The 14,719-nt window shown below is 39.4% G+C and overlaps 1 protein-coding gene across 2 annotated transcripts; it reads right to left on the bottom strand.

Annotated features, from left to right (window-relative positions):
• Positions 1 to 470: 470 nt before the first annotated feature.
• sf1 (splicing factor 1) lies at positions 471 to 13,341 on the bottom strand. Of its 2 annotated transcripts, XM_077228022.1 has the most exons (12): positions 12,907 to 13,341; positions 11,984 to 12,115; positions 7,628 to 7,703; positions 5,501 to 5,653; positions 5,330 to 5,419; positions 5,061 to 5,244; positions 4,815 to 4,930; positions 4,599 to 4,706; positions 4,282 to 4,465; positions 1,973 to 2,186; positions 1,555 to 1,719; positions 471 to 1,458 (listed from the first exon to the last, which is right to left on the bottom strand). In XM_077228022.1, the coding sequence occupies exons 1-12, from the start codon at positions 13,157 to 13,159 to the stop codon at positions 1,136 to 1,138; spliced, it is 1,998 nt and encodes a 665-aa protein (XP_077084137.1). In that variant the 5' UTR covers positions 13,160 to 13,341; the 3' UTR covers positions 471 to 1,135. The 2 variants fall into 2 exon arrangements, with proteins under 2 accessions (XP_077084137.1, XP_077084138.1); XM_077228023.1 differs by lacking the exon at positions 7,628 to 7,703 and having other exon boundaries at positions 12,907 to 13,330.
• Between the last annotated feature and the right edge of the window lie 1,378 nt (positions 13,342 to 14,719).

The following is a 14,719-nucleotide window of genomic DNA, read 5'->3' as shown; positions in this document are numbered from 1 at the left end:
GTTCCCAGAAGACAATTGTGAAATACTAATTACACCCTGAAAGTCACTGAATAATTGGCACACTGCCAACCGACGTGACAGTACATGAGAAAAATTAGAGAAGTTTGAAAGTGCATCAGTCTCACATCACTCACAAAGTGCTAAAAATCTTAATCTTGTATGGATCTTGTTACTGTGGTCTCATTTTTGCCGTTTCAGTAGTAATCCACATTTTCTGACTGCACTTTTATCCCCCTGTGTGTAAATTTGAAGTCAAAACTACTTAAAAGTTGAAGACAAATTAATTTTTTCGTTTTGCAGTGAGATTACACACTAACAATAGAAACTAATGAAACCGATCTTAAACCCACAACTTTATATTTCAAATGTTTAAATGTATCTTTTGGGAGAAGAAAAATTCATACACTAAACTAAAGTTAAGATGGTTAACACTGAAACTTGAAACAGATGTGAAAGATTGACACCAACAATTCAACACCATGCCAACTTTTATTTAGTTGAATGCTTCATTACAAAAATATTGAAATACATTTGGTGGAAGGCATTAATGAAAAGTTCTTTTAAATAAAAACAATTTTGGGAGGGGTGGGGGTCCAAGGTGAGCACAAAAATTAGGCTATACTGACCACCTACTAGAGTAAGCCAATCATCTACAACATCTTGAAGACATAAATGTCTTTTTATACAATGCAGCAACAAACGCACAGTTGGTTAAGAGTGTTAATGGTCGTTTATACACCTGTTGGAATGTTGCTAACTGAATCGCAAGCAGATGTCATTTTTACTTGCTGGAGACGGTTTGAAATGAAACATGAAATAGCAGGCTGGCAGAAACAAGAACCAAACACACTTTCCCTGCACAACATCATTTTGAACAAATAGTATCCTAACAGTTCAAATACTACAGTTAAAAATCATTAACAATTGAAGCAAATTTACAAATAAATCACACCGTCTCTCTAGCTCGATTTTGAAGTTTGAACCGAGACCAATCAATAGAAAAAAATAAACCTTTAGCAACTAATCACATCAAGCTGTTAAATGAACAGAACAAGGTATAGTCCTGTGATGTATCTTTGTATATATTTTAGGCATCACTGCATGGTCACAGGGCCACAGAGACTAAATCGGGCCTTTAACTCTGGGGCGGAGGGGGTGGAGGTGCAGGAGGCATCCCGTACGGTGGCATACCGGGAATCCCCATCATGGTCACAAAGTTAGGGTCCATAGGTGGGGGTGGAGGAGGTGGTGCATACATCATGCCTGCTGAGCCAGGTGGAGGGGGTGGAGGTGGCGGTGGGGCACCAGGGGGAAGTGGGGGTTGGACCCCAGGTGGAGGCGGCACCATAGAAGGGGTACCCATGGGCGGAGGGGGCTGAGCGGCTGAGGTGGCCGTCTGCTGAGGCTGTTGCCAGGGTGGCAGGTTTCCAGTGGCAGAAGTGGATGTGGTGGTAGTATCTGGGAAAGCAAAAAAAAAAGGAAAAGAAAAGGTAAATCAGTGACTAAAGGAAAACCTTTATTGATATCCAAAGTGAACTACTGTAATACGCTTACTCTGTTGCCATGGCAGTGGAGCACTGGTTGCCATGCTGCTGGTGGGTGGTGGGGGAGGAGCCTGCTGTTGCCATGGTGGCAGAGGTCCTGAGGGTGGAGGTGGTGGTTGATTGTTGGGGGGAGGTGGAGGTGGGGGCATCATACCCATGGGTGGCGGCAATAAACCTGATCATAAGGCAAAGTAGGGAATCAATGAGCATTCTGGAAAGCTAAGTATCCAAGTTTGAATGTAAGCATTCTTCAATATTACCAAACACAGATGTCAGTTGGGAGTTATGTGGTAAAGTAAGCTTAGATATAATCAGAAGCATTTGTCCTCTGATAAAGATAGTTATATATTTCCAGGGAAATGTTTTAATACACTTCATGAAGAAGGAATTGCATGACTGAAAGTCTAAACATCACAGGCTATACTCACTCATGTGGTGTCCGGGTGGGGCTGGGCCTTGGCCCATTGGGGGAGGGGGCGGCTGCATCCAGGGTGGTGGCATTCCATTGGGGTTTGGTGGCATAGGAGGGACGCCCATGTTTGGCATTGGTGGAGGGAAGTTATGAGGGCCGCCAGGACCCTGGTGCATGCTGTGGAAATTCCTGTTATCAGCAGGGCCTGAATTCATCCAAGGAGGACGATTCTGAAAGGTGTTTGAGAAAGAGAGAGAGAGATCTTGAGTGTTTTTGTGGAACAAAGTAATAGTTGTATTCAGCAAGGATGCATTAAATTGATCAAACGTAACAATAGAGACAAAAAACTATTTAAAATAAATGCTGTTCTCTTGAATTAAAATTTATCAAAGAACCCTGAAAAAAAAAATCAGTTTCCAACAGCTGATTGTTGAGCATTGATATTACATTTTTATTGAGCATCAAATCAAGCATATTAGAATGACCTCTGAAGGATCATGTGACAATGAAGACTGGAGTAATGTTGCTGAAAATTCAGCTTTGCATCACCACAGGAATAAATTACTGTTAAAAATATATTGAGTAACTGGATTTTTTTTATACTGCTTTTGATCAAATCAATGCAGCCTTGGTGACTATGTACAGGTCCTTCTCAAAAAATTAGCATATTGTGATAAAATTCGTTATTTTCCATAATGTAATGATAAAAATTAAACTTTTATATATTTTAGATTCATTGCACACCAACTGAAATATTTCAGGTCTTTTATTGTTTTAATACTGATGATTTTGGCATACAGCTCATGAAAAACCCAAATTCCTATCTCAAAAAATTAGCATATCATGAAAAGGGTCTCTAAACGAGCTATTAACCTAATCATCTGAATCAACTAATTAACTCTAAACACCTGCAAAAGATTCCTGAGGCTTTTAAAAACTCCCAGCCTGTTTCATTACTCAAAACCGCAATCATGGGTAAGACTGCCGACCTGACTGCTGTCCAGAAGGCCATCATTGACACCCTCAAGCAAGAGGGTAAGACACAGAAAGAAATTTCTGAACAAATAGGCTGTTCCCAGAGTGCTGTATCAAGGCACCTCAGTGGGAAGTCTGTGGGAAGGAAAAAGTGTGGCAAAAAACGCTGCACAACGAGAAGAGGTGACCGGACCCTGAGGAAGATTGTGGAGAAGGACCGATTCCAGACCTTGGGGGACCTGCGGAAGCAGTGGACTGAGTCTGGAGTAGAAACATCCAGAGCCACCGTGCACAGGCGTGTGCAGGAAATGGGCTACAGGTGCCGCATTCCCCAGGTCAAGCCTCTTTTGAACCAGAAGCAGCGGCAGAAGCTCCTGACCTGGGCTACAGAGAAGCAGCACTGGACTGTTGCTCAGTGGTCCAAAGTTTTTCGGATGAAAGCAAATTTTGCATGTCATTCGGAAATCAAGGTGCCAGAGTCTGGAGGAAGACTTGGGAGAAGGAAATGCCAAAATGCCTGAAGTCCAGTGTACCCACAGTCAGTGATGGTCTGGGGTGCCATGTCAGCTGCTGGTGTTGGTCCACTGTGTTTTATCAAGGGCAGGGTCAATGCAGCTAGCCATCATGAGATTTTGGAGCACTTCATGCTTCCATCTGCTGAAAAGCTTTATGGAGATGAAGATTTCCTTTTTCAGCACGACCTGGCACCTGCTCACAGTGCCAAAACCACTGGTAAGTGGTTTACTGACCATGGTATTACTGTGCTCAATTGGCCTGCCAACTCTCCTGACCTAAACCCCATAGAGAATCTGTGGGATATTGTGAAGAGAAAGTTGAGAGACGCAAGACCCAACACTCTGGATGAGCTTAAGGCCGCTATCGAAGCATCCTGGGTCTCCATGACACCTCAGCAGTGCCACAGGCTGATTGCCTTCATACAACGCCGCATTGAAGCAGTCATTTCTGCAAAAGGATTCCCGACCAAGTATTGAGTGCATAACTGAACATAATTATTTGAAGGTTGACTTTTTTTGTATTAAAAAAACACTTATTTTACAGGTCGGATGAAATATGCTAATTTTTTGAGATGGGAATTTTGGGTTTTCATGAGCTGTATGCCAAATTCATCAGTATTAAAACAATAAAAGACCTGAAATATTTCAGTTGGTGTGCAATAAATCTAAAATATATGAAAGTTTAATTTTTATCATTACATTATGGAAAATAATGAACTTTATCACAATATGCTAATTTTTTGAGAAGGACCTGTACAATACAAAAAAACACAAACATTGGAACAGTAATGTATATGTGCATATCATGAAGAATTGTGGATGTCTTTGGTCTTACTGGTGGTTGTTGGTTGTTGTTGGGTCCTGATGAACGAGGTCCACTAGTGGGAGGATTGTGACCCCCGCCAGAGGAAGGGACTGGAGCCTCTCCCAATTCTGCCATAAGAGACAAGTACTCTTTATCCATACGGGCCTTATCCTGAGCAGACTGGGGTGGTTCGCCTGGCCGGGGAGCAAAGGAACTGCAGGGAAGAGAAATAAAATGAACCCTAAAGTCTGAACTTTACTTGACATAACCAGAAGGTGCTAATCTTCTTGGAGGGGAACTTTTAAAAATATAATAAATAATTGCTGATCACTGGTGGATGGGCTTACCTTGTAAACTTGCAGTCTGATGAGATGTGACCTGCTCCTCCACACTTTGTACAGACAGTTGTGTTTGTGATGCTGCGAGGCTCTGTGCTCTGCCATGGGCGCAAGATCCTGAAAGAAAAAAAAAAGTACACATTGATGAGTATCAAATGCATCTACAACATTTACTCACCTGTTGCTCTGAGAAAAGGGTCAATAAATCTGTGTGCAGTCTCCCACCTGTTATCATCCTCTCTCAGAGTGCCATTGAGTCGTGCCAGCTCTCTCAGTTGCATCTTTCTTAGATCATTCTGGTCCTCAGGGGTCTCAATGCCCTGCTTGAGGATATTACGGATCTGTGGACAAAAATAAATCACTTAGAAACATGCAATAGAATGATTGTTGAAGCCGATAGTTATGCATTTTCATTAAACTGATTTCTAATGAGTTTTAGAAGTCAAGGTGCAGGAACGTCTGAAGACTCACCTGCTCTACAGCTTTCTTTACATTCTCCATGGTGTTAGCAGTGACCAGTGCATGAAGAGGTTCATCTTCTCCTGGAAGCATCTGTCCATCCTTACGACCCACCTTCCCTTCCTTCACCGAACCTTTCCCACGAATCATGATTTTAGCACAGCACTCCTTCTCAATGTTCTTCAGAGTGTTTCCACTGGAGAAACAAGCAATAGACCAAGTTAGTTTATGTAGAGACAAAGGATTCAGCAAACATTGCGTTTTAAAATCATGCAACTTACCGTGGCCCAATCAAAAGCCCAACGAAGTTGATCTCTGGATATTCATCCTGAGGAATCATCACCTTATCACTAACCCGAGTAGCTGGTGGTCTGAGTAAGAAGAAAAACTAGTAAATATCATCAGACACCGTAGAACCAGAGAGAAAAGAAAAGAAATTGCATAAGCCATACTTGTAGTCAGCAGGGGGTTTGAATTCAGGGTTCAGCCCCACCATCTCTGTGATGAGAGAATGTCTCTCTTCCTCCAGTTTCTTGCGTGTACGATATTCACGCGTGTTAAGCCTCTTGCCCTCACTGTTGTAGATGGGCTCAGGAGATGGAGACCTGTGAAAAAGAAAGAACAACAGAAAGATGCAGCACAGTCAAAACCATAACACAGTACTTACACCCTCAACAGTTAAACATTCAATGGCTTGCCTACTCTTAACTGACATTGGTTTGACTTGTTCTATGGTCATTTAAAAAAAAAAAGTGCATGGGATGCCCCGGAGTGCCCACATTATAATGAGACGAGAGCGAAATAAGAATGGCCACTAGAAAACTTAGATTGAACCATTTAGAAAGGGGACAAAACTTCAGATTAAAGAGCTTGAAGCTCAGAAGTAAAACCTTTTTTGTTTTAAAAGGGCGACAACTTGGCATTAAGGAGCCCACTAAATTTTTGAACATTAATAAAACGTGTCTGTCTCAATATTATTTGGGGGATAAAAAAATAGGACAAATATCTGAGACAAATGGGGCAACCAAGACACTTGAAGAGCTTCTGTTCTTGAACGCTGATCTAAACCTTCACACGCCCTCAGAGAGCATTCAAACGGTTACCTTCCCCTTGGACGGTGCTGAAAACCTGTTAACCTGCACAATGAGGCTCTGTGCTTGAAAAAAGTTACGAGAGGGGGAATTTGGGTTAGAGAAATAAATTTGGATTAAATATTAACCTTCAACAGCCCTCAAACAAAACAGCCACACAAACGTGACAGGTTCATGATAGGCAACCCGAAGAGGAGAAAAGTGGGGGAAAAAAGAGGGAAGAATTTTCCGCTGGTTTTCTTTGGGACTGATATCTCCAGCGCTGACAACCTGAAGCACCCCCCAGCTTTGTTTTGCGAGCTGGAAGTTGATGAGCGATCGATCCTAAATCCTGGAGTGGATAGACCTTTAAGAAGAACCTTTTTAGAGTTGGCGGTGTAAAAACGTCGGATTAAGTTTCTGCCGGAGAACCTAAGGCTGTTCAGAGAGCAAGGGGTGTGGCTACTAAAAAGACACTCTCACGTCAGAAACATGACATTTCCTGCTATGTTGGATGCTTATGAATTCTATGAGTGGCCAAAGTGATCAAAGTGTTATGGTTATGGTTATTCCAGAAAGAAAAGGTCAGGAGTGTCCTCCGAGCGGTCTTCCAGTGCGGAAATCTGGAATACTGTGGAAATTCCTGGACAAAATGGTGCTAGCCCCATTATGGAAAACCATTATTGACCATCCAATTAATCAATCATTCAGATTTTTATATCTAAGGACACGGTTGTGTTCATTAACTGCATTTCGGAGGTGAGAAAGATGGGGAATTTAAAATGCAATGTAATCTAATGAAAATCAAAATTCCTTTAAATATCTTAAATAGTGGATTAAACAAATCTACTATCTTAGACTACAGGAGCTAGGGCTACACTGGGATAATAAGCACAAGCCTTTAAAATACATACGTTTCACAGAAAATAAACACGCATGCAATAAAAACGAATACTTACAAAAAAACAGTTCAGAACAAAATAAGATTTACTTAAAATGATCAAGATTAGCATTGTTTATATGACTGCACATTATGTTTTGGTAAAGTTGGGTGCTATGTATTATCAACAGTTAGTCCTAACTGTCATAATATACAAAGTAACTTCAAATTTCAGAGTATAACACTGACTAGTTACCTGGGAACACTAACTGAATGAAAAAGTCTGATCTTTCTTATGGCAATATCCTACCATGATAGCCTTCAGTCATTTCTTTGCCTCTGTGTACAGAACAGATCCAAACATTTCTCTAAAATTCAACTAAGCATTTCAAACACTAGAATGTTTAGACATGTAACAAAACAAAACCAATTTCATTGCAATCAAAACATTTTCTAAACTCTTTAACTAGAAGGCAAAGATATGAGGTCAGTTTAGACAAAGCCATTTAGACTTATTTCTTACCCTTACATACACATTAGTACACTTACGATCTGGCCTCACAATAAAATGGCGCATTAAAAAGGTAAAGAAAATGTTACTGTTGTTGGGTTTAAATCGTTATTCCGACCTGTCCTCAGGGTTAACAGGGATTCCCAGGTCTCCTGTACGCAGTTTACGTGTCAGGTCTTCAATCTGCAGTTGGACTGGAAGAAATCAGGTTAGGAAAGAAAAAAACAAGGATGGAGAGAAATGTGGTTAACAACAAAAAAAACCCACAAAAGCAGAAACAGTACACTGTAAAAATCATTGTTACTACGGTTAAACAAGGAAAAAAAAAATTACAATTGGTAATTGTCAGTTCACTATGAATCAAGATCAACTGAAGACTTTTGATTCTCTGCAACACATTTTCTGAAATACTGCAACCCCTACAGGATTTTTTGAAAACAACCTTGCTTAAGCTTGAACGTATTCTTATGAGCCCATACAGATTTCCCCAAAACATTTAGAAAATTAAATATCAAGGTTTGGCTAAATTAAGATTCAGAAACCTGGGGGGGATTTCAGTAAATAACCATTTCAGAAAAAGGTTAATTGCAACAGGCTTTCGATTTCACGCCACCAACTTTGAGAAGTGACACACTAAAATTCACATTTCAACCATACACCTAAAATATTAGTTCACATACTATTTTCATATCAAGTCAGCTAAAAAGGTGGCAAAAACATGAAGGCCTGTCAGGGGGGGTGGGGGTTGGAGTTGGGTTTGAAGATATCAAAAATCATATTGGCTAAGTGGCTTGAGCAACTGCATCCTATCCTATATTAGGGCTGCACGATATTGGGAAAAAATTACATTGTGATATTTTTTTTCTCTGCGATATATATCGCTATATGAAAATTTCACCAGATGACTTTGGAAAGAATGAATCATCTGAATGACTGGGGTGATTTTGTAATGGTGTAAATCTGCATAAAAATGGAACCTTATGGTAAAGTGTTACCGATTTGTTATGTATCGTGAGTTCAGTGTTGGACAGATCAGTTGTTTTAACCATTCATTAAAGTGAATCGGTTCAAAGGAGTCATTAGTTCGCAAATTAGTGTCATTAACGGACCACGGCACACGTTGTGTGATTATCCCGGCAGTAGAGATGCACAGATTACAATTTTCTTGGCCGATTCCTATTTTTCATGAGTCTGGCTTGCCGATACCGATTTTAGCCGATTCCGATTTCCTTTTTTTCTAACCACTTTACAGCAAACACAAATATTTATTTTCTATCTTTTCTTTAATAGAACATTTTACATAGAACATTTTTTGAACAAATTAACTCTCTGATGGTCTTCAAAAAAAAAAAATCACACTCGTGGTCTTCGGGGTCTATTGGACCCCAGACAACAACATTTAATTTTGTAACCGAACAATATTTTTTTTTCAACAAATATAATTTTACTCTGTTCATTAATGTTTTTACTCAACATTTGTGCAGTTTTTGTAGAATTTATGATTTTTAAAAAAAATTCTATAAATAAATAAATATTTAATTAAATAGGATTTTTACAAAAAAAAACAGCATTTTATGTTAAATAAACTTTATAAAAGACCCAGATTTCTAACTTTCATTCCTGGGGATACCATGGATAATTTTACAAGGTTTAATGTAAGATTTTTGCCCATTTTTTGGAAAATACAGGTTAAAATTTGTAATAAATAACTTTAACCACTAGATGGCTATAGAGCTCCATTATATGCTATTTGCTATTTGAATTACTGAAAGATATAGTTTCTAAAGTTGGATTCAGTATAAAATAGATAATAAATCTAATAGAACTGGTGTGGGAAATCCACACATATCTGAGTGCAGTGTTATGGTATGGAAGAACCATTTCCTTTCCATATATCAACTAAAAAATAAAAGTGATATTTACTTATTTAGGAAACTAAACTTCTGCATGAAAACAGTTAATGGCAATAAAATATTCTATAAATAGCAAATAAAAATAAAATAAATATAGCCTTGCAGTATAAAGATGTTCCTCAAAACACACACAGGCCTATTGCAATCACTTGTACATCAATGGCAAGTTTTATTTCGCAAACAGTTCTTCTCTCGTCTGCCACATGTCCAGCCAGGCTAAACAATCACTTTTAATTGAGCGCGAGCAGCGCATCAAAAATAGACTGCGCCGAAACCCCACTTCACTGCTGTTCACGCGCTGCTCCTGCTCTTGGTGTGAATGCACTCATTGATTAACATGCACGGCGGGAAAAAAAACCCCCGCGTTGCTCACGCTTGCGGTGTGAAACGGGCGTAATTCACAAGGTTTCCTACATGTGCATTCCGTGTGCACGTGTGATGCTGATGTTGCGTGATGTTAATCATGCGGCGTCCGAGTGCATTTGACCAGCAAAAAAATCGGAATATGTCAGACTGACCGGCCGGTCGCCGGTCATGGCCGATCATGTGAAAATCGTGCGATTCCGGTCACCAGCCGATCAATCGGTGCATCTCTACCTGGCAGTTTAGGACATCGCACAAGATTTGTCTCAACACAGAAAACATTTCATCACTGGATAGATTATTTTTTGTTATTGTTTGTTTATTGAAAGTGTGGTTTATCTGAAAGTGTGGGAAAACGCTTTTCAGAGAGGATTTTTCTAGCACAATTTACAACCAGCAGTAGTTCAGGAAAAAAATATATCCGAATGCTTCAATGGAAACTTTTACCATTGTGTATTCAGATATTCAGTCAATTTAATTCATTAATATCCCTCCCTTGTGCAGAGAGAGCAAGAAAGTTTGAAAACGGTGAGTGCGCGGGCGCGACCGGGGCGCTCTCTCTCTGCTCGTTCTCAGTTTAACAAGCGCAGCAGTCAGTCATCTATCACTCACCGGTCAAATAAGGCTTTGGCGGGACTAAAATACACTTTGGCGACCGCCAAAAATGTTCAATGCAGGAAGGGCATTCTGACTTTATTTTGAATTCTCGTGTTCGTTCAAGCTCAGAAAAAGAGAAAGACCGCTGAACGGTGCGTCGGCCCGGCTCACAGAAAACAACGCACAAGTTCCAGTCTTCATACACTTGATGTTTAAAACTGACAAGACTTAAAAACACATGCAAATGATAAACTTTCACTATATGATGGTTAAACTTTGCAATTAATCCGCGAATCGCAAGCGTTACGGGCCTGGGAGCTGCTGGCCCGTACTGATCATGAATCACGGATCAACTACGATCCGCACATCGCGATATCAATGCTAAAACGATATATCGTGCAGCCCTACTCTATATAAAGAAAAACCAAATTAACATACTGTGTGTTAGTGACCCTTAACCAACTTCAATAAGATTCAACACTCAAGTTTTTGAGGGGTCATGACAACCACTTAGCAACAGTTTCCAACACTAATCAGTTAGGATAACTGAGATCTAATATTTAGAAATGATCAGCCAACCAGATTAGCCTTTAGTTGATGTTTTTTTATTTTTCATGCAAAAGACTAGATTTAACTAGGCCTCAAGCCACGGCAACCAAATCAGCCTGTACAAACCCAAAAACTGACCTGTATCACTCATGGAAGCATTTAATGGGTTTTTCACATGCATTTCTCCATGACATGCTTAAGAGAATCAGACCCCACAGGGTCACACGTTGAATGGTGCAGGTTGATGGTAGGTAAAGGACATGAGGTGTCAGTTATCAATAGAGGACTAGTAAAGGAGATGTAGGTCACATTATCATTGAAACCACCACTACGTCACATGCCATTGCAAAACAAGTGCCTGACAGCAATGAGAAAGCAATTTACTACACACTGCTTTCAGACACAGGGTATGGAGATGACTTTCGCAATTCAGTGTTGGACCTGTATTGCTTTGCAGTCAAATTAGACTTAAAGACATTTTGCATAGTAAACATGAGCAGTGATGGGGTCCTGCAGCTGGAGACAGTTCACAGCAAGCAGCCACATCAGAAAAACACTGTGGGTTCTTGCTAATGGACATCAGATGGTAAGCAAACATTGACAGTGCTACAAATACCTCAGTGCTTCCTAGACAAATAAAACATCCTCACATTGCACATCGATGGAGTTAGTACATTCTAGTGAACATGGGCAAAGTGCTGAATTTCGATGGATCGACTTCTTTGAGAAGACAATCTCTAATACATATGAGACATATAGAGATGGCCATTTTGCACCGCGACTTTCAGATCAAGGGTAAAAAACCAAATGGTTATCCCATTATTAGACATCAATTATGTCAACAAAGAAGTCAGACTAATGAAATTCAGCAATTACATCCTGCATGTGATGTGCAAATTGTGAGGAAATAATAATAAAAAAATTTGGGACAAAAAAGTGAGTTGTCTAGGTGTAGACAGAATTCCCACCCCAATTCACAAACACAATGTTTTGCAACTTACACTATTTCACTCAAGACACACATTATAATAACAGTAAATTTTGATGCTCACCTATATAAGCTCGTTCCTGGTCCCGAGTCAGCCCGGGAGGGATCACGGTGGGCATGCCCGGGATGACGGTCTTCTGATCCGGCGTCTCGCTGCTCCAACGACTCCTTTTCCTTTGCTTCTTCTGGCAAAAATCTAACAAGAGAATGTTATATGGTGTCATTGCAGTCCATATAAAGTCTACAGTATCATATTTGATTTGTAAATTTCTTAGGCCTCTAAATGATCAGATCAAAACATTTCTGCAAAAAACTAGTGTACACAATCTACTGTATGCCTTCTGCCCTTTGATTTATCGTTCATACTTAGCAAGTAAAAGGCCTCAGTAATTCTAAAATGTCAACCATGTGTCCAATTAATTTAAGTACAAAATGTAGGCTAATTATCAGGTTTACATATGGTAAGACGTTATTGAGAGATACATAGTGACAAGTATCTTATGTTGTCTGCTATATTGTTATAAAGATCTCACTGACTTTACGTTACATTAAAACCTATTAGTTTTTCATCATTCTTTTTAACCATATAAATAATGCATCAAGGATCCAAAATGCATATTGTGCTCAGATTGGGCCTCTGAATAAAAGTCTGGTGAATCAAATATAATAGAAAACAAGACATGCATGCAAACTTACTTTGTATATTTTGTCTAAAAGTTTAATAAAATGTTTTTTTAATCTGTTAGGCTTTACAGAGTTAAACAACAGTATGAAGATCAACATGTACAACTGATTTTGGGAACTCACTTAAAGTCTATTATATGAACTACACTAGAGGTTCATGCACTGCACAGTCGAAAGCTTTTAACAAGGCAATTCCATTGACAAAACAAGAAATCAAAGACTAAAGAGCGCAATTAATAAAACCCAAACTATGGAACAGGCCGTTTGTCCTGAAAGTGTCTCAGGCCTATCCACGCTGTTTACCTCCACTCCCCGCCTGAGTCGGCAGTACTACTCCGACTGGGTTTGAGAGCGCAGAACTCACAGCTCCGGGGAACTGGGTAACGTTAAAACCTGGGGCTGTTAATTGCGGTTGTTGGAAGTTCTGCATCGGGAAAGAAACCGCAGGCACGGGCGGTGCCATTATCCCCGCGCCGGGGCCGGATTCAAAGCCTCGCTTAGCGCCGATACTCGGGTGCAGCTTCCCCAGCGGGGTTGCGTTGGCTCCCGTTGCCATTTCTGGGCGTCAGGGGCTTCTCTGTTGTTTATTATCTGCACAAAAAAAAATCTATTTCCTTTCTGGAAAATGTATTTAATACGAACGTACGCCTCCCTAACCTGCAACCACCTTCTGGTACCCGCTGCCTAAGATGGCGTCTGCTGAGAACGACAAAGGAGATTTGACGTCAATTTAGAGCTATCCGATTGGTCAATGATAATGTCAATCTATTTGTCGTTTACAGTGATTGGTTCATTCAGGATCTGTCGTATTTCCGAGAATACATTTTATTGGCCTCTCATTGGTCGATGTAGTGCTGTTCACTCCGCAACAAGCAGGCCAAATCTCTAGCAAGGTAGGTTGGCTTCAGCACTGGTTATCTTCTTTTTTCTTTTTCTTTTGTCTATGCTGATTTAGATTATCCATAAGACACATAATTTGGTCTAGTGCTAAAATACTTTCTATAAGCAGTTTAAATAAATGTAATACATTACAATAATTTCCCATTACTTTTGATATTAAAACCAATAAACAAGATGTAAATGTGTTCTATATCTATCCCTTTCTATTTATGCCTTTATATTACAATTTGGAGAAGAATAAGAAATCTGAGAATCTAATAGATATTTTTATGCATTTGCACTCATAGAAAAACATTTCATAATTTAATTTCCAAGCTAAACAACTGTTTTAATTAAATCATAGCTGGTTGAATAAAACCATATGGAATGCATCATGATCTGAAATCATATTTTAATGGATTCAACAATTGGGATTTTATTTGAATAGCACACATCAGCAGCACCTACTTTGTAGCCTGTACATCATAATTGGATTCTCTTGGTACATTTTACCTTTCTCTTTATGGTAGGAGGAGATTTTTAAAATAAAAAATAGCAGTGTATGGAGAAATTTAAAAGAAGCTGAGTTGCTACCTGTCTCCTCAGAAGTAAAAAATTATCTGTAATAGTGTGTGTGAAAAAAAAAATCATTATCATAATTATATTTTTTAAAGATTTAACATACATAATAATCTTAAATATTGTGCTGATTATGTATAGGGGGGGGGTTCAAGAAGAATAAGAAGAAATGAGGGTATGTTTATGTAGCATGAGGTCAGGGGTGCTGATAGTGTTGGATCACAGAAAAGGGTCAACAGAAAAGTTAAAAACTAGAACTGTTAAGAAAGAAAGGAAAAATAACAAGCGAACCAATGAGAAATAGCTTCTTTGTGTGTGAGCTGATAGATTCTCTACTAAGAGCTCTCCTGGCCGTTGAGAATAAACTAAAGGAAAGACTCTTCATTGAGGAAAATATTTATATTCCGTTTTCCACCACATGTGTCAGCAGAGTTGGGGTTCAGCAGAGTTTTTTAGTAATTAGTAAAGTAACACATTACTTTTAAATTTATTTTAGAGTTATTTTTTCAAATAAGGAATGCAAGTTCCAACCACTCCTGTCCCCATGTTAGAGAAATCATGAGTAAGGTACAGAGGTGTTGTCTGCTCTGTTTATTAATTGAAATTAATAAAAACATTGAAATGCAAATTCAGATTATTACCCAAACTTGCAATAATT

This window comes from Siphateles boraxobius, unplaced genomic scaffold (genome assembly GCF_051911475.1).
Source record: "Siphateles boraxobius isolate OS27281-9 unplaced genomic scaffold, OSU_SipBor_1 130, whole genome shotgun sequence".
Lineage (NCBI taxonomy): Eukaryota > Metazoa > Chordata > Actinopteri > Cypriniformes > Leuciscidae > Siphateles > Siphateles boraxobius.
The sequence above is the reverse complement of the archived record's forward strand: the minus strand, read 5'-3'. Positions and strand labels throughout refer to the sequence as shown.